The 22,948-nt window shown below is 43.5% G+C and overlaps 3 protein-coding genes across 4 annotated transcripts in view; 1 reads left to right on the top strand and 2 right to left on the bottom strand.

The window, feature by feature from the left end:
* GPBP1L1 (GC-rich promoter binding protein 1 like 1) overlaps positions 1-11,188 on the bottom strand; it is a 32,225-nt gene extending 21,037 nt beyond the window's left edge. The window contains exon 1 of one of the 2 annotated variants that reach the window (XM_039556526.1): positions 11,100-11,188. The gene's annotated coding sequence lies outside the window, so the exon portion shown is untranslated. Of the gene's footprint in view, positions 1-10,639; positions 10,743-11,099 lie in introns of those variants that run through there. The other variant, XM_039556525.1, reaches the window with a different exon arrangement.
* Positions 11,189-11,242: 54 nt separating this feature from the next.
* Positions 11,243-14,960, top strand: TMEM69 (transmembrane protein 69). Its single transcript, XM_010408903.4, has 3 exons — positions 11,243-11,471; positions 11,917-11,979; positions 12,570-14,960. The coding sequence occupies exons 2-3, from the start codon at positions 11,935-11,937 to the stop codon at positions 13,269-13,271; spliced, it is 747 nt and encodes a 248-aa protein (XP_010407205.1). The 5' UTR covers positions 11,243-11,471; positions 11,917-11,934; the 3' UTR covers positions 13,272-14,960.
* A 618-nt stretch (positions 14,961-15,578) lies between these two features.
* On the bottom strand, positions 15,579-22,654 carry LOC104695535 (intracisternal A particle-promoted polypeptide). Its single transcript, XM_039556524.1, has 8 exons — positions 22,321-22,654; positions 21,806-22,237; positions 21,326-21,481; positions 20,420-20,587; positions 19,492-19,629; positions 18,979-19,101; positions 18,086-18,306; positions 15,579-17,318 (listed from the first exon to the last, which is right to left on the bottom strand). Exons 1-8 carry the CDS (start codon positions 22,616-22,618, stop codon positions 17,094-17,096), a joined length of 1,761 nt encoding a protein of 586 aa, XP_039412458.1. The 5' UTR covers positions 22,619-22,654; the 3' UTR covers positions 15,579-17,093.
* Between the last annotated feature and the right edge of the window lie 294 nt (positions 22,655-22,948).

Raw genomic sequence — 22,948 nt, 5'->3', positions numbered from 1 at the left:
AGACGAGCGAATCAGAGCCACTGAGCTATGAAATTATTCACTGGAAATGGATCAAGATATTTCAGAAGTCCTAACAAACAGAACAGATGAGCCTTAGCAGCAGTGCATTTTTCCTCTTACTTCATCTTCCATCTCCTGCCTTGGCCTACGAGGCTGTAAAAACGCAAGGGGAAGTGGTCTCCCCTGAGTTACAGGCTGCCTGCTGTGCCATGACACGCTGTTCCAGCGCACCACCTCTCTGGGAATACCTGGAACTAGGGCTTCCAATCTTTGTCCACATGACGTACTGCAGTGCACATTTCTGAAATGGACACATTTTACTGGGTGTTTTTTCTGCTTCGCTGTACCTTGCAAACATTCCCAGGTCCCTTCAGCACTGCTGTCTACCACAAATCCTATTAATTGCAGCCTCTAATTCAGTTTCTCCTCTCCTGCAACAGCAAATCACAAAGACGTGGAGCCTCTAGTGGAAAACCAGCATAAAAGTAAACTTTTACCCTTCATTACACATTTATCAATCCAGTTAATAGCAGCTGTAAAAGGTCACAAGGACAACACCTGTCTATCCCTGCCACAATTTCAGTTCACTGCATTTCTATCTATTGCTCTAAATAAAGCATGTTTACTTTAAAAAAGTAAAGATTTGTTTTTCTAACCAGCCAAGTCAATTGGGATTTCAGTAATACTCCTAAAGATCACCTAAAGATCAGATGTCAGCTGGGTTGCAAAAGCATTCAGAAAAATTAGTGGACAATTTCATGGATGCAGAAGGCAGAACAGAATTTACTTCCCTCATCAGTTTTCTTTCTGTGAAGCTCTTTTAAAGTTATTTAATCAAGCAGAAATGCCCAAACATTCAGAACAGACCTCTTCCCACTTAGCTACTTTTCAGAGTAGTGTCACTGAATAGGTGTACGTTAGTTTATGATAAGGAATTAACACAATATGCATTCACTGAAATATCTCTTTCTAATAACCTCCAATTCACCCAATAGATTCACAAAAATAGGGAGCACAGCCTGCAGTCCAACTCAGGAAGAGTCAAAAGCATGCTACTGACTTCCTTAAGGCTATCAAAAAGGCTCACGTGAAATTTCACTACCCTGTTTTCCAGAAAAAAACCCCAAATGTTACAAGGCTTGGTCTTGCTATCAAAAACATATTATAAAGATAATCATATTTGGGTACACAGCCTTAAAAAACACCTAGTTACAGCCCCCCTGCCACAGGCAGAGACACCTTCCACTTTACCAGAATGCTCATTTCCAGCGATGGGGCATCCACAACTTCTCTGGGCAATCTGTGACAGTGAATTACATTTATAATATAATTATAAACCTTGCTTCAACGTTGCATGCATTATTAGGCCTTACTATAAAAGACACAAGTGCAGCATAACTCATTCAATAGTTGTCATAACAACTGGTGAGCCATGTCTTCACAAGTTGAGATCATTCATTTCCAGTTCACCTACATAAAGTAGCTACAAAACAAACTTCCCTTTTCCTTTCACTTCCATTAATACAATTGTCTAGACACACCTTCACCCTGTCTGCACAACTGAAAAACAGTTCCCTTTGGAGAGGACAAATGCAGATGTTCCGGAATGGCACGTACAACTGGTAGAGCTCACACACCTGAGGTACTAGGAACCAGAAGAACTATCCCAGATATGCCATCACTACTCGTTTCTTCCCATTATATCCCACAGCCAGCCTTCCAAAATAAAGGACAGCCCTATTAATTAAAAATACTGCAAAAAAATTGCTTAAATTGTATCTGGCTGCTGAAAAAAATGTAGTATCTAAAAATACAGAGCATCACTCATAACAGTTTTCTAGATTTATAGAAATATGAGCCCATTTTAGAACACTAAAGGATGGATTAAAATGTTAATCATGTACTAAACTAAAACTTTCCCAGATATAGATATTAAATGTTTTAGTGAAAAGGATCTATTACAGAAAGATTAACAACTTGGTTTTCAAGTTTAAAGCAAATGAATCTATCTTGCAGAGTCATCAAACCTGTTTTGTATTCTAGACAGAACACTGCAAATCTATATTCCAAAATGAAAACATGCCAGAAGCTTGGCCATACAAAAGTGATTCCAGAGTAACAGGCTAGGGGTGGGGGAAAATCATACCAACTGTTACATACCTGACCACTTACACAAACCAGATGACTAACTTAAATGAACTGAAAATAGGTTAAGAAAGGTCCATACAGACACATCTATGTCCTAATCCCCTTTTCTCTACTGACAGTCCTTCCATTGACATCTCACACAGCTCTGCTTCACAAACAACCTGTCCCTTCACATACTTACTTTCCACTTCTCCAAGGCCACGCTGACCCAGTCTTCCCTCCTTCAAAACTTCTAGACAAACACATACCCCCACAAAACCACACACCGAGCAAAGCCTTAACAGTCTGGTCTCATGAATACATATTGAGATCTAGAGTATAGGGGGTAAGGAGATTATTTTTTTCCTTTGTGACACCAATTAAAGATACAAGGACATACAAAAGTAACAACCCAGTAACAGAAAAAAGTGACTTCTAGGACTGTAGGAAAGATTCTTCATCGAACAAGAAAACACCACTCACAAAAACACGACCTTCAGAAACGTTATTCACTGATGATACACCGGCCCTCCAAGCTTCTGTTGAGCCAAGTTTTTACTAGCAAGGTTACCACACAAAAGCCAGCAAACTTGTCTTTGGAAGCAAGTTGTACTTAACTCAAAAGCCCAAAGCATATTTTGGAAAAGGCAGCATCATGGGGAGCCTGTACAGAAGCCTGTGTAAGATGATAAGTCTCCGGACCATAGCCAGCAAGTGTGATACATCAAAAATGAACCCTTCCAAGGGGTTTTCATGAATTTACTCCTCAAAGCACCAAGAATACCAAGATAAGGCCATTTTAAACATGTAAAATCTAAAAGGGTCAACTTCTCATAAGCACAAAATAGGAGAACACAGGCTTTCTAGATATTATGCCTACCACCAGTTATTCCTATGTTTCATACTGTGCAGCCACTGGCAATGCTGTCATCCCTTATGCCTCTCTCCTGTGCCTGTTAAGATTCCACTTCCCTCCCTCCAATGTCCCTTTCACTGCCTTTAGTACTGTTTCTGTTAGAGAACAGTGGTATTTACCTGAAATATTAAAACCTGTTTACTGCTCTGCCCTGCTGCAAAAAGTAAGGCTTCAGGGATGGTACACCTCTTAAACAAGTGCATCTATTGACACTACTGATACAAACCAAAGAAACGCATTTTAAATAGTATTAGGCTTTAAACGTGATTAACGTTCTGAACTTTCAAACAGCTTTAGCATTTTATTAAATAAGGTATTTTAAATCTGGAGAAGGTATTCTACTATTTTAATCAAATCCAAAGGTCTTTTTATTTTTAGCTCTTTAAGGAACAAAATCAAACATCTATTTTGTACTGCACTTTGATCTACAGATCTTTTGCAAGTAAGTCAAGATAAGGCTCTGTTCTGCCCAGAACCTTACACAGCACAGCACCTCATCATGGCTGCCTTTAAGGTACCACTCCTGTCCCCAAACCCTTATGACAGAATGAGTGAAAGGGCAATGAAGAGGCCATCTGTACAGTCTGCCCAAAGCCTTAAGGAACAAAGTCACTTCTACTGCTCAGTAGCACACACCAGGATAATGTTCTCCATCATCAGGAAAGAATTGCAAATATGTAATTACTGCCTTATCCCTGCTGTATGCTACATACCTCCTGCCTACCTGTCTTCCAGAGATGTGGATGGAGCCTAAGCAGAAGTTAAGTAAGTAGTTCTCCAGTACCTCAAAAAAAAAATCATGGGATGGGTATTTCCCACTAAGGGTATTTTATAAGCCAGTATTTTACCAGGGTTATTACTGCTACTATAGCACATTTACATTTAAATATATTCCATTTGGAGTGGAGAAAAACGTATTTCCTTTGGAAAAGAGCCTCAAATGCAACCAGACTATTTATCAAATATTTGTGTCAAGGCAAGAGAGACTACAAATCAAGTAGACGGAAGTACAGATCTGCATTTCAGATGAAGGATAAGCAAGTAAAAGGCATGTCATTTGCAAAGAGGAAGGAGAATTGAAAGTCAACAAAACAGAGAACATTCAGAAATAAGAGACCATTCTCCTAACCAGTACTGTAGTAATTCTTCCCCTCAATACCATTACCTGGGTCCTACAAGACCAGTACTACAAACTGGGAAGGGAGGTGCATTCCAGTTATAGGTACTTCCCCTAAAGACAGCCTGCCAAGACTGAGGGACAACTCATACCTTTTCTGCCCCTCCCTGCAATCTGGATTATTTCCAAACCCTTTTACATCAAGACCAGGACAATATGATCAAACTCCACATTTATTTGTCCGTAACTAGGACATGACAAAGACATGTTCACTCAGCACTTTTCAGCATGTGTACAACACCTGCATTAGTTTGTAAAGTTTACATTGTCTGCAGTGGTTTTCATTTCACTGGTTTAACATTTTCAGCACTTTCTGATTGAGAAAGTATTAACAAACATCAATGCAGAAAAGTCACTGAACACAATTCAGTTTAAAACAACTCTTACACATATAAAATAAATTGCAAAAATAATACATATTCCACTAGTTTGGTCTTGGCTTAAAAAAAAAAAAAAAAAAATGGAGAAAGAGAAAAAGTCATCCTGTCATCTAATGATTTGCTGCAGCTGGGACATACATCCTCTTTAGATGTTCACAGTGTTTTCCTGGAGTTCTATCTACAATCTAGTTTGTGAAACTGAGTTAAAATAAAGCAAGGAGTTATGGACAAAATGTTGTCCAGCTGGTTTCAGCTTTGTCTTTAGATCTTGCAGAGAATTATTGTTTTTCTGCAGGTAATCTGTGTGGGCCAAGACTAAAACACTGATTCTTCTATCCTAGTGTCCCACAATAAATTAGTGAATACAAGCAAAACATCTGTGTGGGAAAAAAATCCTCATACATTGCACAGTTAAGCACCTTTTCCTGAGATTTAAAAGAATTTAGCTCTACCCTCTTCCATCAGATGTCTCTGAAAGTCAACTAAGCAACTCCCCCCTCTTCACCAATTTGTACAGTGATCTTCAGCTTGCAGAAGTCCAAAAATTAATCCTGAAATGTCTCATAAAGTATCAGAAAAACGAGTTTGTCATCAGCAGACTGGAATTCATTATGCAGCTATACATACCTCCACTGGAATATTTTTTTGGAAGCTGTAAATCAAACCAGATTAGCACACCAGCATTCTCCAGTGTATCCCTACAATCTGTTTTGGTTATTTGTATGGCTTGAAAGCCTGTCCCTGCATCTAATGCCTCACCTGAACATATTCTGCTGCAATTTCAACTCATAACTACTTGTTTTACTCATGACGGATGTAGAAACCTGACTAAACTCTCCTTGCAGATACCTTTTAAGAAATCTTTTCTCCAGACCAAAACTTCAGTATTCCCTGACTGAAAGGTAACTTTAGCAGGTGGGTTTTTTTTTTTTTTTCTGGGGAAGTCCCACAGACCACCCTGTATCCCAGCACTGTTTGGCAGCAGAAAAAGGATCTACTATCATATTCTGGGATCAAATATAGCCATGCTTAAAAAAAAACCCAAAACCAACAAACAACCCACCCTCAACCAGTCACATTTTACTGGCAAAGATCAAGCTTTCAAGTTCAAAGCACCAATGATGAAAAAACTGACGTGACCCACCTACCAAGTGTGACAGCTTGCAGGCAGTGACACGATGTCAGAGCTGCCTCCCAGTTATACCTGCAGGTAACTTTTTTAAGCTGCTGTATACATCACCTGCTAATGTCTGATGAAACATGTTGTATAAAATCACCGTAGAGCTAACCAATCAATTTTTTTTTCCAATCCTTAGTTACGGTTTCTCTCGTTCACAGACTTTGTTATTTTCTTTACGGATCTTGTTACACAGCCATAACTTTCCCAAGTATGACATTATCCCAAACTGAACAAGATAGCTCCTGCTGAACACCTACCACTCCTCGGCAGAACGGAGAAACTGCTTCATTACCTTATTTTAAATGCTTCTATATGTTCCAGTATGACAAGTGAATTTTCATGACAGTGATGCTGCTGACTCATGATAATTTAGGAACCATTACAACCCCCAGATACTCCCCCACAGAACTGCTGCCCTGCCAGCTGCTACTTGTCTGTGTAGGCAATATACCAAAACACAGTAATTTGAACCCATCTACACCAAAATGGCTGAATCCAAAGCTATTGTTTTCAGACCATTTATTGAATTTGTCAGGATCACATTATCTGTGTGTTCAGTAAGAACATCATTGCAATATAGGGAAGTGAAACCACCAAAAAGTACATGACGCAGACTCCCTGATGTGAACACTCTTCCTCTGGACATACCCAAGTATTGCCTTTTTTCTAGATGCTGTGAGGGAAAATGCTCCTCAACTCCTCAGCATTCTGGAACTTTTCCCACCCCCACAGGCTCTCAGCTCCCTAAACACTAGAGGATACATTCCAGAAGGCCCAGTCAACCTGAAGACATTAAAGCTGTCATTAACCCATTTCTCTACTTTTAACTGTAGTTCAAAGTAGAGGAAAGACAGTTTTTCCAAACTAACAGTCAAGATCATAACACATTCAACATTTTCAGGATGAGAGTTCCTTGCTGAGTTTTTTTAAGATTAACATCAAAGGTCTTTTCAGATCATCTCACATGAGTCTTGATTAATCCCTTGATGATGGATGACGCATTGTAACACAATGGCAAAACACTCCTCTGTGCTGAAAGGCTGGAGGGAGACCTGTTGTAATCTTTACCATACACCTTCACCAGCAACTTTGTGAATACCAATAATTTCTGTGCCCAGAATAATACCATATATCTCCCTGGCAGACTCAGTCCTTTATTTACAAGTTAATTGTCATAAACTGAAGATGACAAAATTCCAAGAGAGTGTCACTCATTGCCACATACTCCCTATGTTGCAACTACACTATGGGGAGGGGGTCACGCAGATATCCAGAACCTAGAAGAGATACAAAAAATAAAACTTCTCTAAGGGAAATTAAATTAAAATTCCTAATTTCTTCTTCTATTGAAAAAAGGGGATTCCTAAAACCAGGAACATTCAGACAACATTACAGACATATCTTCTTATCAAGAGCCACTAACATCACGGCACAGAGTTGTGATACTCCTTCCAGTGTGGAGGATAAAACTATGCAAAACATTGAACTGGAAATGATCACAAGATTCAAGGAGAAAACAAACCAACACTGGCATTTTTGCTAGAATGCCTGTAAGTCCTAGAACTTCAGCTGCTCCTGGTGAACTCCCTAATGTACAACAGTCCCTGAGGCACAAGGTCACATGCTGCAAAATATTTCTTTCTGAGCATCATTTATTGCAGAAAACCTCAGTTATGTTTGGCTGCACGGGTTCAAAGCATTTTTGTTAAGCCAGACCTTGGAAGTGCAACTATTTCAGATTAGTCATATTATAGAACTGCATACACCAACACTTTGCAAAACTGTTTTGCTGTTTAATTATAGAAAGGTCTAAGTAGCATAAAGGGTGAAAATTCTTCTCCTGACTTTTGAAAACCAGCTAGAGAAGGAGCTGCATACTTTAATCAAGAATTTCCAGTTTGGAGTGATACAGCCTGATCACTAATATGTATGATCAATTAAGCCATAATGCTTCCCCTCCCTGCTTACTGTCACACTCACAGCCCTGTCTAACCTAGAACTTCTATGTCTGCACAGTGTTTGCACATACATGTATGGGGCAGTGGACACTTAGCCACTATCAGTCTCTACCTAAATCCACTCCCAAAAACATAAATTTATCTTCTGACCATACAGTAACTCGTTAAAGTTTGGCACATTTTCACAGGAACATATAAAGTTACAGCACACAAGTTAAACAACATTCTGGCTTTCATGAAGTATTCTGAGCAGGACCACGTTTCTGCCAACTTCACTGCTTTTCATTGAATCTGACGAGCAAAGAGAACACGGACCTCAATTTCTCTTGCTAAAACAAACGCCACACATGATTTAGTTGGCATCCTGGTCACTACGTAAGTGACAGTAAAATGTCTACTTACATTGCTGAATTTGCAGAACCAAAACCAAACCACTCCAGCCTCTACAAATAAATTAACACAAAACTTAAAAATCCCAGGGAAACCTCCTGGTACACACACTACCTCATCAACTGCAAAATCCAGTAACTATGACCTCTCCCTGGATAAGCTAGAGCAACAGTCACCTCCTGGTTGTTTCTACGAAACTGTAAGGAAAAGCTGTGTCCATGCAAACACAGCCAGCACTCTGCTGGAGAGAGGTGCTTTAATGCTTCAGCTCTACTGAACAGAGTCAGCCCTTTTCCAATCTCTTCAGACAAACAAACAAAGCACACCCTGGAGTACACTTCATAGCTAAGTCAATTCAGCAGTTACACAACTAACTTCAAACAATTTGTAACGCTGAAAAAAAAATAAGGTAACTTTAACTCCTGAGCCAATAGTTTTTCTTCACTTCGTAATGGCAAAAACTACGTTATGACACCCCACACTCCTGAAGAAATTCACAGATCCAACCACAGCATTTTTCTGTGTTAAAATAAGGATCCCACAACTCCTGAAATACCATTTCCATTAATTGAAAATGCTAGTGAATATTATTTTTCCTGTAATGATTTAATTTCCTAATTTAAAACAGGAATTTCAAGATTCAGTAACACCACACAGCAGTCACACATGCGAGACAAGTTGACCATACCCTGTAGATATTCTCAAAGTAAAATTTTTTCCTAACATTCAGAAAGTGTGCACTTCCCTTTGATTTGCTGTATTTCACATCTGCATTCTGCTCCTCATATTTCTGAGACACCGCAGAAAAAAACCAGGATTTGTGTTTTTTTAAAATGCCATCTGTTCCCTGCATATTTCCACTTTAGGTCCTCGTATGATATCTGCAATGGAAACTTCTGTGTCATATAGGATTAAGGCTATAAACCAGATGAATATAAAATACAGAGGGCTGCACTTCCCTACAAATAGCTGGGGGAAAAAAAAAAAAAAAAGCCATAAGGTAGTACCACCTGAAGACTTTCTATTCTAAATACAAAACTTCAAGAAGTTCTTTTTAAAGGGACTTTCCTCCAGAAATTATGTGAAAGAGTGTGAGAGGAAAAGCTGCTCCTCTTAAATCTGGGAATTTTATTTGTTCCTACCACTGCTCTACACCTGTTTCCTTCCTGAGTCAGAAACTGGAAGTTTGAAATACCGGTCTCCAAATGGATAAGCATGGGGAACCTTTCACTGAAATACCAGCCATATTCATTCACGAAGTAACATTTGCATAAGCTTTTTTCATAACCACCTAACATTTTTATAGGAAGCAATGTCAACTCTACAGTAAACTCAGCTTTGATGGCGCTCCAATTATCTCAGCTGTTATCTCCATTCCTCCTCTTTGCTATTTCCACACTTTGCTCAGGCACTTGCAACGTTTCAGAGTATTATCAACATTACTAACACTTGTGTCACTCACAGCTCGGGGGCGGGGAAAGGCAGGCTGTCCTACCTGGTCATGTTAATATAAAAAGATTTTTAAGCAACACTCTTAAGCCATTCCACCATTACTTGTAAGAATTTAAATAGCTACTGTTCCTCTAAAGCTGTTTAAAAACTCGTAACTTGTGCAGACACCCACTGACTGCTCTAAAATCGTTCCAAAACAGGTCGTTACTAAACTGAACTGAATTCAAAGTCTTAAGTGGATATTTGAAACCCTAGGCGCGTTCTGATCAAGTCCAGCTCCAGCCGTTTAAGTTAAACCACACAAGACCTTAGGCCAAGGGGGCATAAAACACACCGGACACACGGAAATAACTTTCACGCCGGAAAGAGCCGCCTCACGCTCGGGCCAGGCGCTGTTTCCCTACGAGCACACAGCGAGCGGCACCTGACAAGTTTCCCAGCCTCGCTGGCACAGCGAGCCGGGCCCCGGCTGCCCGCAGCACACGTGTCACTGCCCGGCGCCGACCGCCCCTTCCCGCCGGGGGCAGCCGGGAAGCGCGGCCCGGGAGGAGCCGAAGGGAAGCGGCCGGGCTGGTGCCACTCACCCAGTTTCGTTTCCAGCCTACGGCGGGGTTGCCCCTGCCCGGCCCCCCCCGGGACTCACCCGCCGCCCCAGCCCGTTCCCCCCCGCCTCCCCCGCCCTGCTCACGGACGGCCCCATGACAGGAGCTCAGCTCCGGCACTGTCAGCGCTACGAACTTCCCGGCTGAGCAGGAAACAATAAACCGCAGAGCCCCGGCCCCCACCGCCCACCCCGGCCCGGCCCTGCCCGCGGGGACCTCGCGCTGCCCCCCCCTCCCACCCCCCCCACGGATCCGCCGCGGCCGCGGGACCGAGCGCGGGGGGGGAGGGGGGGGAGGGGGGGTGGGGGCCCGGCCTGGCGGGAGGCCGCTCCCGGGCCGCACACCGAGCCCGCGCTGCCGCGGGGGGCGGCGGGGCGGGCCTGGGGGCGGCAAGGGCCAGGTGAAGACGCGGGGGGCGCGGGGGGCGCGGCGGGGGCGGCGCGGGGGCCGCACTCACCGGGCGGGCCCTGGCGCGGCTCCGACGGCCCCACAACCATAACAAAGCTCTGCCCAAAATGGCCGCCCAGCCCTGCCCGGCCGGGGGCCGGAGGGGGCGGGGCCCGCGCGCGCGCGGGGCGGGGCCGAGCACGCGGAAGGGACACGCCCCCCGGTTCCTCTTCCCTGCCCCCGCGCCTCCCGCCCCACCAATCAGCGGCGGTGGCTCCCACCACCTTCGTCACCGCCTGTCGGAAGCAGCTGCAGACTACGCGTCCCAGAAGGCTACTCGCCATTCCCGCCGTGCAGATAGGCGGGCGGCAGGCCGCAAGGCAGGCTGGGATTTGTAGTCCGCATGTGAGAGACTCGCCCGATGTGGTGATGCCGGAAGATAGAAAGCAGGAACTGCTGCACTGCCCCCCAGGAGAGGGTCTATATTCCTCGGGCAGGAGAGGAGCGTGTCGCTTCTCTGCCAGACTGACCGCGGATGGGACTCTCGGGCTGAGAGTGACCGGTTTCGGCGCGGATGGGTCCTTCCCCGGCCCGGCGGAACAGGATAGGTCGCGCCAGTTCCCGCTCAGACCGGTAGCGCTAAGCGCCGGGCGCCGTCGGAGCGCTTAAGGGGGCACCGGAAGCCGCCACAGCGAGCGTGTCCGGGCCGGTGGCAGAACCCGGCCAGTCCTGCCCGCTCTCTGGTGGGCAGTGGCCCCGCCTCCTCTGGAATATACATATATTCTAGTCTCCCCTCGCTCTCCTTGAGGCGAGTTTGGTTGCGTGGGGCCGCCTTTTTCTTCCGGTGCAGCAGGACCGGGAACTGCGGAGTCAAATCCAGGGCGAGCCGCCCGCCTTAGCCGGTGAGTGTCGTACCTCGGCAGGGAGCTTACATGCAGCTTGGATGGGATGGCTTCTCCACTCCTTTTTAAATTAATGATCGCTTTTTCCGCGTGTGAGAAATTGCTCGTTTATAAGCTTTTTGCAGCCATTTATCCCTTGAAGAGGAGATGATCCATGAACGGGAAGCCATCACTTGTTCCCTGATACTCAGTTCTTTAACTAGAAATTGTTTTTGCAACAGTTAATACAGCTTTAGAACTTAGGTTCATAAAGCTGCCTGAAACTAAATATTCTGTAGTGGGCAAGTACCGATTGAATACATATGGAATACATATACATATATCTCTTTAAATATATACCTGTAAGACTCTTGCATTTGATAAGTGTAGACTGACTAAACTTTGAACATCAGACCAACTCAGCAATTCATCCGTTCAGACCTTCTCCTGAATTTTTCTGTTTTAGGGCATTGACAAAACAAATATGTTTCCTCTCATACGACGATGCTGCTTCAACACACCTTCCAAGGTAAGTAACTGAAGGCTTTTTTTGCTGATTTTATTTAAAAGTAAAATAGCAAAAGATAGGACTGCAGCTTTGAAAAATGGGTGGCTTCCAAGTTGGAGTTTTAGCACTTTTATCACTCAGCTTTTCTAGAATAGTTCATTGTTTCTACAGCACCTTTAGGCAAAGCTATTTCTTTAATAAAATTAGATTTTATTGTCTCAAGATCTTTTTTCTTGATGGAGTAGTGAGGGGACAGTAGCTAGTTTCTGGGGTGACCTTATCCTGCTTCTATATGAAACTGTTTCATATTTGACTCTGAAAAGGTCTGATATATCTTAAAAGTGCCTAAAGAATGCATGTGTATGGGGAGGGATAGGTGGGCACTGAGTAAGCTTTGCTTATGCACTCTGGAGAGCCCAGTTGCTCTTCATCAGCTGCATAGGGTACCTTCATTAGTTCAGTTAAAACCACTTGAAAGTCAAGAGCAAGGACAGCTGTGGTGTGACCTGACCTGGAAAACCACTTGGTACAATACTCAGTACATAGTTTAGGTACCTGCAGATCTGTAAGCCTGCACTGTACAGGGTTCAGAACAAGTTTTGTGCTTGCAGCTGCAGAAGATGACTGATCCCAGACTGCTCCTCTATGGCAAGAATAAGACAACTTGGTCTTCCTTCGCCCTCCAGCTGCGGAGAGATGCGTGTCCTCTCTCAACATCTCTGAGCCTCAAACCAGCATCGGTTTACACAACCAAGCTCCAGGCTTTTCACACCTCTCTCCCCGTTTTCAAGAAGAAAACCCCTGCAGAACCTGAGGCAGAATCACAAAAAAGCCTGGAATCACTAAAGGATTCTCCCAAGCCAGCCCTTTACTTAAGCCTTGGGGGGCTAATTCCATTTGTGGCCGTGCCCCTGGCCATGGCCATCCAGGGGACCTACTGCCCAGAGCTGGCCTTTGCTCAGGTTGCCTACGGTGCTGCAACAGCATCTTTCCTAGGGGGAATGAGGTGGGGGTTTGCTCTCCCGGAAAACAGCCCAGCCAAGCCAGACTGGCTGAACCTGGCTAATGGCATAGTTCCTCCTCTGCTTGCCTGCCAAGCCTTGCTTTTCAAAGATATCACTCAGGGAGCAGTAATGCTTGTGCTGGCCTTAGGGATAACGCTGCATTACGACATTTCCCTTCTTCCTACTTACCCCAGGTGGTTTAAAGTACTGAGGGTAGTGGGAACAGTGGTGATGGGATTATCCCTGTTGGCCACTGTAGCACTGAAAGCTGTCCTAGAGGTGGAGCAAAGTGATGACAGAAAGATATAGCAGAACACAAATTAATAAATGAATAAGGAAAAGCTATTATCTGCCAATAAGGTATTTGTATGGAGTTCCAGGAGAAATAAAGACTGATTTCTGCTGATAAGTCGTATGATTACAGGGATCAAGATGCTTATTCTTGAAGCAAAATGATGTTGCAACTGATTTTGAAGCTAGTTCAGGAGGGAAGGATTGTAAATAGCAATTACTTCCAAGGCAAGCATGAGTTTGTCCTTATCTGTAGAACAAAGAATTGCTCTTGAATGAGATGTTGCTGCTCTAGGAATTTAGAATGGAGATTCAAAATGACATGGGTATGAATTCCTCCATGCTGAACTATTAACTGTAAAGCGTGGTCATGTTCTGAGGTGGAGAAAACAACAGTAACAAGGTGAAACAGTTCCAGTTTGGTGTTTAAAGAAGTAGCAGAGAATTATGCAAAAGCACATCCATACTCAGTTGCTGTGTTATGGAACAAGACTTCTATTTCACTCCTATTTTCAGAGGAGGTACTGAAAATCATGGAACGGTTTGGGTTGGAAGGGACCTTAAAGATTGTCTCGTTCCAACCCCCTGCCATATACAGGGACACCTTCCACTAGATCAGGTTGCTCAAAGCCCCATCCAGCCTGAACGCTTCCAGGGATGCTGTGGGAGGCAGTGCTCAGTGCGGTGTCAGGTAAGAAAGGACTGCTGAGGTCTGTTTGCAGTGGCAAGCCAAGGTCAGCACTCACCTGAAATGTGTCATTCAGCTGCTGTGCTGGAGTGCGGAAAAGCTGAAGGGGGAGCTTTGTATCTTTGACAAGGTGCCACAGAAGACAGGTCAACTTCCTGCTCAGGCTTACTAAAATTAAAAAGAGTATTTGCACCACCTGTATGTAGGTTTTGCTTGGATTTAGGGCTGCCCAGCAAAGGAAGCTGCATGCAACATAGCCATAAAGATCTGCCATACTCCTAAATTAAAGGACTGTTAACTTCTGCTATGACACAAAGACTCATGTGCTGGCACTAAGGGATCAGATAATGGGACTGGAAGTAGCTTCTGTCTTCTCCCTCCTAAGAGTCCATGTATTTGGACAGGTACAAATGGCCTGAAGGCTGCAAACTCTCCATGATGGGCCTATTAGTGAAACCACTGCAGAAGCATATGCTCTTTGTACTTAATTCTTCCTAGCACATCATTTAGTGGAACAGTGGAAGATACAACCTAAGTCACATAGATTTTCTTTTCTAGTGTCAGCTACCTCAAGAGACCTATGAAATGGGATGTGGGCATATTTCTTGTAAGCTTTTTATCAGAAGTATTTAAGTACAATATGAGATGTGAGAAAAAAGCTGAAAATGACATCCACACTTGGTCTTAGGACCAGATAATCCTCGTAGTTCTATTAAAGCACTACTCTTCATTGTTGTTCTACACCAAATAAAGCACATATTGTCCCTTAAAATTTATTACTATTTCATTCTGCAAGGAACAGATGTTTAAGAAACCTGCCTGTCCTGGAGATGGAACCATCTGGTATACTGCTGAAACAGCAGCTCTGGACACCAGCCTCTCCCTTTTGGAACCTATTAACCTTTAAACAATTATGGGTATCAATTGCTCTATGCTGAACTATGAAAATACCCTATTAAACAATATATTTCAGAGTTTTCTGAATATAAAGGAAATAAAATTGAGTTTGTAAATGAAAATTTTTTCTTCCTTCTTACTTAGACATGGCATCTTTTAAGACATGTCCAGAGTCCTGTCTTTGTCTTGATTAGTTTAAAGAGGTGCTGAGGATTAGAGACCATAATCAACTAGCTTTGAAATTTCAGTCAAACACAGCAGAACCAGTTACAAAAACTGGAAAAGGTAACTTCAGACAACTGCAGACTCCCTCAAGATCCATTAAACCAGGAAGTTTACAGGTAGGGATCAGAAGTAAACTTGTAGTTCCCAAACGACTAAAATACAGCTAAGGTAGTGTTTCTCAAATGGTTCCATGAGGGATCCTGAAATGTAAAGTAGAAAGACTAAGAAATATTACCTGTAATTTCCTCCCACAGAGGGCTGAATAGAGCTGGCAAGGCACCCAGACTCCCAAGAAGTCTGAGTGATTTTCCACTAAGAAGAGAAATACTTGAGTATTTTACTGCAGAAGCGTGTTACTTCCACCACTCAAACAGTCACAATTCATAACCAATCTTTCCCTAGTGTTCTACTGGGAAATATGATTTCCAATAAAAAGAAAAAATTACCTATTATGTGAAAGTGGCAATACTATAGCTTACTTAGTTAGGAAAGCAACCTCTTCAAGAGCATTCCAGTCAGTTCTGAAAATGCATTTTATTACGAAAAACAGTTTAAACAAGCTTATACTTGAAAAAACCCAAACCATTAATTCAGACACAAATTCTTTGAAGTAAAAGCACATACAAGATTATAATAATCAGAGGAACTCTCCATCATCTAGCATGTTTTAGCCGAACCCTATGTCAGATTTTAGGACCTAGATTAAGGTACCTGCAACACTCAACTTGGAGGATTTATTAATGTATTAATTTGTTAATTTTACACAGGGGATATTGACCTAAACAGCATGAATGCTCCTTTGTCTACACAGTACCAGGCTTCCTGTTTTGTGACATTCCAGTTGTGGTTTTGTGTTCCAGAAAAACTGTTTATCAAAATTCAAGCAGCCTCACTTCAGACTCCATCCAAATCATCCACAGCTGTGCTGAAAATGCAAAAAGCAACTTCAAATATGTTAATTAAATGAATCTAGAAATAACTCCAAACTCCTGATAGTATTGTTCCACTAAGTGTATCCCAGCTAAATACAAACTCCTTAAGAGCACACTTGATATAATCACTTTAATGCTACATGCAGCTAATTCTATCACAAAAAGTTCCATTGGCTCAAATTTGGATGAGGCAGGATACGAGACGTAGTGAAGGTAAAGGAGTGTGCCTTGTAGAACAGCAAATATTCAATGCCAGGTCTCAGCACGTGTCACACAGGGTAAAAACACATTTGACTATAGGGAAAAAAAATATGGGGGCAAAAGCCTTTCCCTGTGCTTTTATACTAAGAGCAGTCCTAAACAGAACAGCCAGTCTAATGAATAGCATTTGCATTTAAAATTCACCAGAGCTTACACAAAAAGGAGCTCTACTGGCATCATTGACACCACCGAGAGGAAAAGCCAGTGCTGAAGGGGAATAGCATTATTAGAAATGTGAGGACAACCTTCCAGAATAGGAAATTCTCATCCACTCACCATTCAAATTTGTGGAGTGGCCAGAAAATAAAGATCCAATCGATATTCAATGCCCACCATGTCCAGCAACAGAAAAGAGGCTCAAATGCATCAAGGTCATAAGTAGAGTCACCAAGTCTTTCCTGTCTGTTATCTTCTTTGTTTTCTGGTAGAAAAAGAACTAATGCCCTCCTGATCTTACCTACAGGTAACTCCTTGCTGTCGACAGTAACCCACTTCCACATTGCAAGTCTGGCTAAAGTGCCAGCTGAGTAACAACCTGATTAATGTCTCTAATGTGTTGGAATTATTACTTCAGATTTTTACAGGGCAAATTCACCATTTATTTCAGTGAGCTTAATCCAGTTATAAGAGGCATTCCTACTCTTAACAGAATACTTCCTGAGACAGACACTGGATAAGCCAATTTACTTTGAAGGGCTTTTCCTTTTGCTCAGGAAAATCCCTCTGATCTAATTCTCCACTGAAGCTCCTGTGTTAAAAGAGGTTTCTGGTCAATGAAACAGGAAATCTGAGGAGATATATTCACTCATTCCTTGAATGAGTTTTCTTCGTTGTGTTTTACAGCACAGCTACGCCTCCTTCGCAGCGGCTGGTTATCATGTTGGCAATTTCAGTCCAGCTGTCCATGTGAGGGTTATAAACTTCAACAGAGTCAGAGGTTACTGGAGCAGCAAAATCAGGACTGGGAGCTCGGCCTCCCGAAGCATAGAGAAGTCCATTCACAGCCACAACACAGACACCAGCTCTTGGGATTTTCATCGATGCAACTTCAACCCACTTTTCCTAATAAGAAGGTGAAAGATCAAGAAATAGTTTTAGGGCAAGCCCTGATTCTGATAAAGTAACTTTTAAAGCTTAAAGACTGAAACATAGACAAAGAACACTATGTATACACTTCACAGGTTTCAACGTGGTATGTGTACAGTATCAAGAGGATTATCAAGCCAGGAATGACAACACTTTCACAAGGGGTACAAATTGTGTTAGTCACTAAAGAGCAGATCCCATACTGTTGGCACACAACACCCCTCCCTTTCTTCAGTCACTGCAAGATGCAGTCAGTCTCCAAAATAAAGCATAGTACAGTTTGATGCGGGGGAAACAGGAAAACTAGATTCAAATTGAAAAGCAAAACAGATGGCACATGGGATTATGTTCCACTTTTAAGAGTAGATACTCTTCCAAAGAGCACCATAGAAACATGAGCAATAACAGTCTGGAATAATTTTTTATCTTATTCTAGTCATGCTGAAACACCACAACATTTTGATGCAAAAGAAGATCCTCAAATTTTGCAATAAAAGGTAACTCTTACTTTTACAGTGAGTTTTTTCTTTCTATTCAGATTATTGAGCTTTCTGTTGCAGCAGGGGAATCTATCCTCTCCTCTTAACCCTAAGAAGTATTTACCAAACTACAGTATATCTGTGCATGGTTAAACCATGACAGCTACTTAGGACAGACCCTGAGATCACCAAAGCTTTGTTTCACTCAAGATCACCAGCCAATAGTGAAAAGGAAATGACATTTAGGAAGGGACTCTACCATACCTCTTCGAATGAGTATCTTTCTACACTAGCAAGTGCATCCTGAGATTCATTCCAGCCTCCCACAGCATAGATACAATCATTGAGAGCAGCTACACCAAGATAGGCTCTTCGGGTGCCCATTGGAGCGAGCTCAGACCAACGTTTAGAGATGGGGTCGTAGACTTCAACAGAACGCAGCTCTACTCCTTCACTGCTGATACCACCAACGACATAAATCAAACCTGCCAAAACAGAGTTTCTCCTCTTTTAGGCTTCATAGTACAAAGACAGAAAACTACTGTCACAACATAAGTTTCAGCCTGACATTAAGATGGTTAAAGAATGACAGAAAATCCTCCTTTTGCTCAGTAGTAGAATACATAAAGCTTTTGCATGAGCAGCTTGAGGCTCGAGCACTAGAAGCTCTGAGGAAAGCAAAAATTAATTAAGTGCAGGGGAAGGAATTCAGAAGGTTGCAAATGCTGACCTGATCAGGATCAAATACTTAGTAAGCACATGTATTGATCAAGTCTTTAGACATGTCTGTCTTAAAATAACCTGTGGCAAGCCTTCAGATTGTCACAAAGAAAAACATGCAAACTCAAATATGGAAGATAAATAAAAGCAGTATCAGGAAGAACAACCAACTGTTAAAAGACTAGCTGCATAACCATACTGGCAGCCATGTAAAAACTTTTCATGACATAAAAGGCAGAAGACAAGAGAGAACTTTATAGTCTTTGAATTCTGCAGAATCAAAAATAGAGTACTAGAACAACAAACAAGCAAGGCACAAGCATGTGTGACTGACAGCTCAGTACAAGACAAAGGTAAGAATTCATGACTGAGACCTAAAGCTTCAAAATCCAATGGCTGTTGCAACTATTTATGGATATAAACTTGACAATATTCACCTTGCATTTCACAACACCCAAAGCAGTAACGGGGCTTAGCCATGCTTCCCACCACATCCCAACTATTTTCTTCAGGATCAAATCTTTCAATTGTGTTGCCAATCTCTGCTCCAATCCAGCCTCCTGCAAGTAACGGCAAACACAGGAAGGAATTTAATGGCACGAAGTTGCGTGTTAGCTGTATTTTTAGACATACAGAGCACTGTTCCAGGACAAATTCTGAAATCAGCATGCAGTCAGTCTACAATGGAAATAACTAAACAATATAGTTTATTTATATAGTTATAATGATTAGTTATCGTTATAACTAATCCACAGAGATTTATGTATATATGTTAATACCTATATATGTATATATGTATTATATGTTAATAAGTACATATGTTAATACTTATGGACTTCTTTTCAAAACTTAAGTTTGCAAATTTGCATCACCAAGATGTAATATAAGATCAAATCCATTTTCAAGTTCTATGAATTAACATCTTCACCTAGAAAAACCCCACAACTTACCCAAAGCATAGATAGCACCATAGCATGTACACACTCCCAGTGCACAACGGGGATGGTTCATGGAAGCCACTGTTGTCCATTGCTTAGTAACAGGATCATAACATTCAGTACAGTCAAAAATCATTGAGTTGTCCTCACCTACATAATAAGAGCAAGAAGAAGGGAAATGCAATGTTTTGCACTGCAGATAGGGCAACATTCTTCAACTTCTTCCAGGACAGGTAACATTTCAATACAAGATTTATCTTTTAGCTAAATGGCCAACGTAGCAAAAGCTTCATTTACACCCAGAACTGAATCATCACTAGGAACCTCTTTCATCAATAGTTCCCCGAAAAGTTACTGAAAACATCGGAGAGGTAAACAACCACAGTGCTTCACATTTTACTCTGCAGCACAACTGACTGGGTTTTCAAGACCAAAGAATGAGCTCTGTGGTGACAAAAACGGTCTACATATGCATTCTTTCATGATGGGCTGGTAGAGCTGCTCATCATATCCTTGTGCAAACATACATAATGAGCCTTTACAGGTAGACAAACCACAAGTGGTCTGTCCTGTGCTACTGCCTTTTACGCTCTGGGCTTCTGCTAGACTACAAGTGAGAAAAGGAATTCCATTAGTGGTGGTACACAAAGCCCACAGAATAGCCAACATCTCTGAGTATGTCTGCACACATCCATATAGTAACCTGTGAGTAGCTACAGCATGAGGGAAGAGCAGCTTAGTAAAAACTGGCGAGCACAGGAGCCCTAACAGGCATTCACAGAGCAGTGACAGTAGAGAACCAAGGACACCAATTCCTTTGTTATTACACCTAAAAGTTGTATTATCCTCAGAACCACTTACAAGAAGAATAATTTTGAAAGTCTCCATGCATGAGTTCTCTAGTATTCATGTAAGAAAGCAAGCATATTTCAGCTGTTACCTCCAATGGCATAGACCATTCCTCCCACCACAGCCACCCCCAGCCCGCTCCGGGCCTGGTGGAGAGAGGACACTGTGGTCCAGTAGTGGCTGAAGGTGTCAAAACGCTCCACACAGCTGAGGGCTCTGCTGTCACTCCAGCGTCCTCCTTGCAGTCGGGTGTACCCACCTGGAAAGTAAGTGGAAAGGCCAAGTAAGAGCTTCCTGTTCATCCTCGTGCTCCTATATCTAAACCATTAAAATATTTATAGTAACAGCCATTAGCCACTTTTAGTGGGAATTGGATTTTTCCAAGTAGCTTCGTTTCTCCAGCATACAAGGAAGAATGGTTGCCTTGAGGGTCATGGAAATTGTGCTGAGCCGATGGCACAACACTACAAACATTAGAATTCATGTTTTCAGTAAAATACAGAGACTAGCCAACAGCCTTTGCTCTCTATGCCGGTGCTACTTCCCACAGGGTGAAACAAACGTGCTCCCTTCCAACATAAAGCTGCAGCTTTGCTGAAAACTTGCAATTGCGAGCATCCCATCATATGAACCCAAGTATCCTGCACAGAGAAAACTTCAGCCATCAGAACAAAACGTGCAGTGAATTTGCATACACCATTCCAGCGGTGAATCCTGGGTAAATCCTCTGCTGATTTGCAGCCTTCCACCCAAGGCAAATAATTTTTAAACAGCAAATCTGGGCTTTGAATGCCATGTCACAATGACAAGAAATGTGAATGCTGGACTCCTGTGCAATTCTAATCAAAGCAGCTAACATGGTAACTTAGCCATGATGAAACATATTACTATCTTTACATATTTTGATTTTTAAAAAATCCTCAAGTATCTCCTTCAGTACTGCATTCTGAGATACTACTTCATTTGTTTTATAAGGTTCAAACAGCCACGTTCTAACCTACTGCATAAAGGTACTTCCTGGCTTTCCTCCGGGGACGACCTTTAGAAGCCTGCAGAAAACTGCTGACCTTGTTCTCTTTGGGAGATTTAGAGACTTCACAATATTCTTTCAACAGAGTTTGCAGGGCCACCCGAAGACTGAAATCTGGAATACCTTGAAGAGTAACATAAACAGAATAAGAATAAAATAAGCAGAATTTTAAAAAAAAGCACAGTGAAAAGCAACAAACTAAACAATTCAGTTGTAGAAAAATTACTAGCTTCTCCTAAAACAGCAGACAAATCAAGGTTGCCTACTTTTATAAGGCTTTTTCAAAAGCATGTGTTTAAGCTGTGCTTATTTTTCTAAAAATAGAGCTTGTTTGCTGTATTTTCACTCATGCTATTAATGTAAAAAATAGTCCATCAAAGCCCAGTAACTCTGAACAACGCATGGTTTGCTCACATACATGCACCTGATATTCCTTCTTTCACTTACTTTCTATGTATTTTAACAGCCTTTGTGCTGGTAGTAGAGGGAATCGAACCGGCTCCAGTACTTCTACGACGTATTTCTTTCTTTTCCCCACATCCTTCAGAATCCATTGCATCGCTGCTGTGAAAACCTGGTACTCGTCCTCGATGCTCAGGTCCTCGCTCCGCAGGATCTTCACGAGCTGCTCCTTGGTGAGCGCCAGGAACTCCTCCCCGCTCTGTACCTCCAGGAAGTGCGCGTGGATGTAGCTCTCGGTGAACTCCATCAGGTCGTGACAGGCGATCTGCTCGGAGAACTGGAAGAGGCCGATGCAGTTCAGCGGGTCGATCTGGCCCTTGAGGAACTCGCAGCAGAGCTCCACCACCTCGGTGAGCTGCAGCATGTCCGCGGCGACGATGAGCTCCTGGACGTTGTGCTCCGCGATGCTCACCACCCCTGCGGGCACCAAACCACAGCGGGGCCCCGCTCCAGCCTGCGGCCGCCGGGCACCCGCCCCTCGCCCCCCCGCCAGCCCTCACCTGTGTAGATGAAGTCGAGCAGCGTGTGGAAGGTGTCCGCCTCCACGCCCGCGATCCGCACCACGTCCCGCCCGGACTCCTTCATGCCGCCCGCGAACAGCGCCGCGAAGTAGGGGCTGCTGGCCGCCAGCACCAAGCGGTGCACGGAGAACGCCTCCGGGCCCACCTCCAGCCGCACGTCGCAGAAGCTGTGCCCGGCGCGCAGCCGGTTGATCTGGGCTAGGAGCAGGCGGGCGTGCCGCTCGGAGCTGGAGATGGAGCCGGAGCCGCCCTTGCCCGTCCCGGCACTCGCCGCCATCGCTGCTGCGGCACCGGCACCCCCGGCGCCGGCCTCGCGCCGCGCACGCGCCCCTCTCCTCCCGCCCGGGCGCGTGCGCGGGGGGGCGCGCTCCCCGCTGAGGCGGCTCTGGATGGACGGGGCGGGCACCGTGAGGGGGAGCGCTGGGGGCTCTGTGTGGCCGCAGGGCTCCATGAACTCTGGGCTCCGTGTGTGCTGAGGGCTCCGTGTGTGCTGAGGGCTGCCCTCAAGCCGGCACTGGTTCTGGTGCCTCTGTCCGTTGCTTTGTCTATGAGCCTGCCTGGGCACCTGGCCCCACGAGGCCCCTCAAAATCATGGAATCATCAAGGT

Source organism: Corvus cornix, chromosome 8, assembly GCF_000738735.6.
Source record: "Corvus cornix cornix isolate S_Up_H32 chromosome 8, ASM73873v5, whole genome shotgun sequence".
NCBI lineage: Eukaryota > Metazoa > Chordata > Aves > Passeriformes > Corvidae > Corvus > Corvus cornix.
Note: the sequence above shows the minus strand (reverse complement) of the source record. Positions and strands in the feature narration are given on the sequence as shown.

Coding starts and splice junctions, on each gene's coding strand:
- TMEM69 (XM_010408903.4), top strand. CDS start 11,935: ATGTTTCCTCTCATACGACGATGCTGCTTCAACACACCTTCCAAG. Junction 11,980..12,569: donor GCTTCAACACACCTTCCAAG/GTAAGTAACTGA, acceptor TTGTGCTTGCAG/CTGCAGAAGATGACTGATCC.
- LOC104695535 (XM_039556524.1), bottom strand. CDS start 22,618: ATGGCGGCGAGTGCCGGGACGGGCAAGGGCGGCTCCGGCTCCATCTCC. Junction 21,482..21,805: donor GCTGTTAAAATACATAGAAA/GTAAGTGAAAGA, acceptor TTACTCTTCAAG/GTATTCCAGATTTCAGTCTT. Junction 18,307..18,978: donor TGGGTGTTGTGAAATGCAAG/GTGAATATTGTC, acceptor CTGTTTTGGCAG/GTTTGATTTATGTCGTTGGT.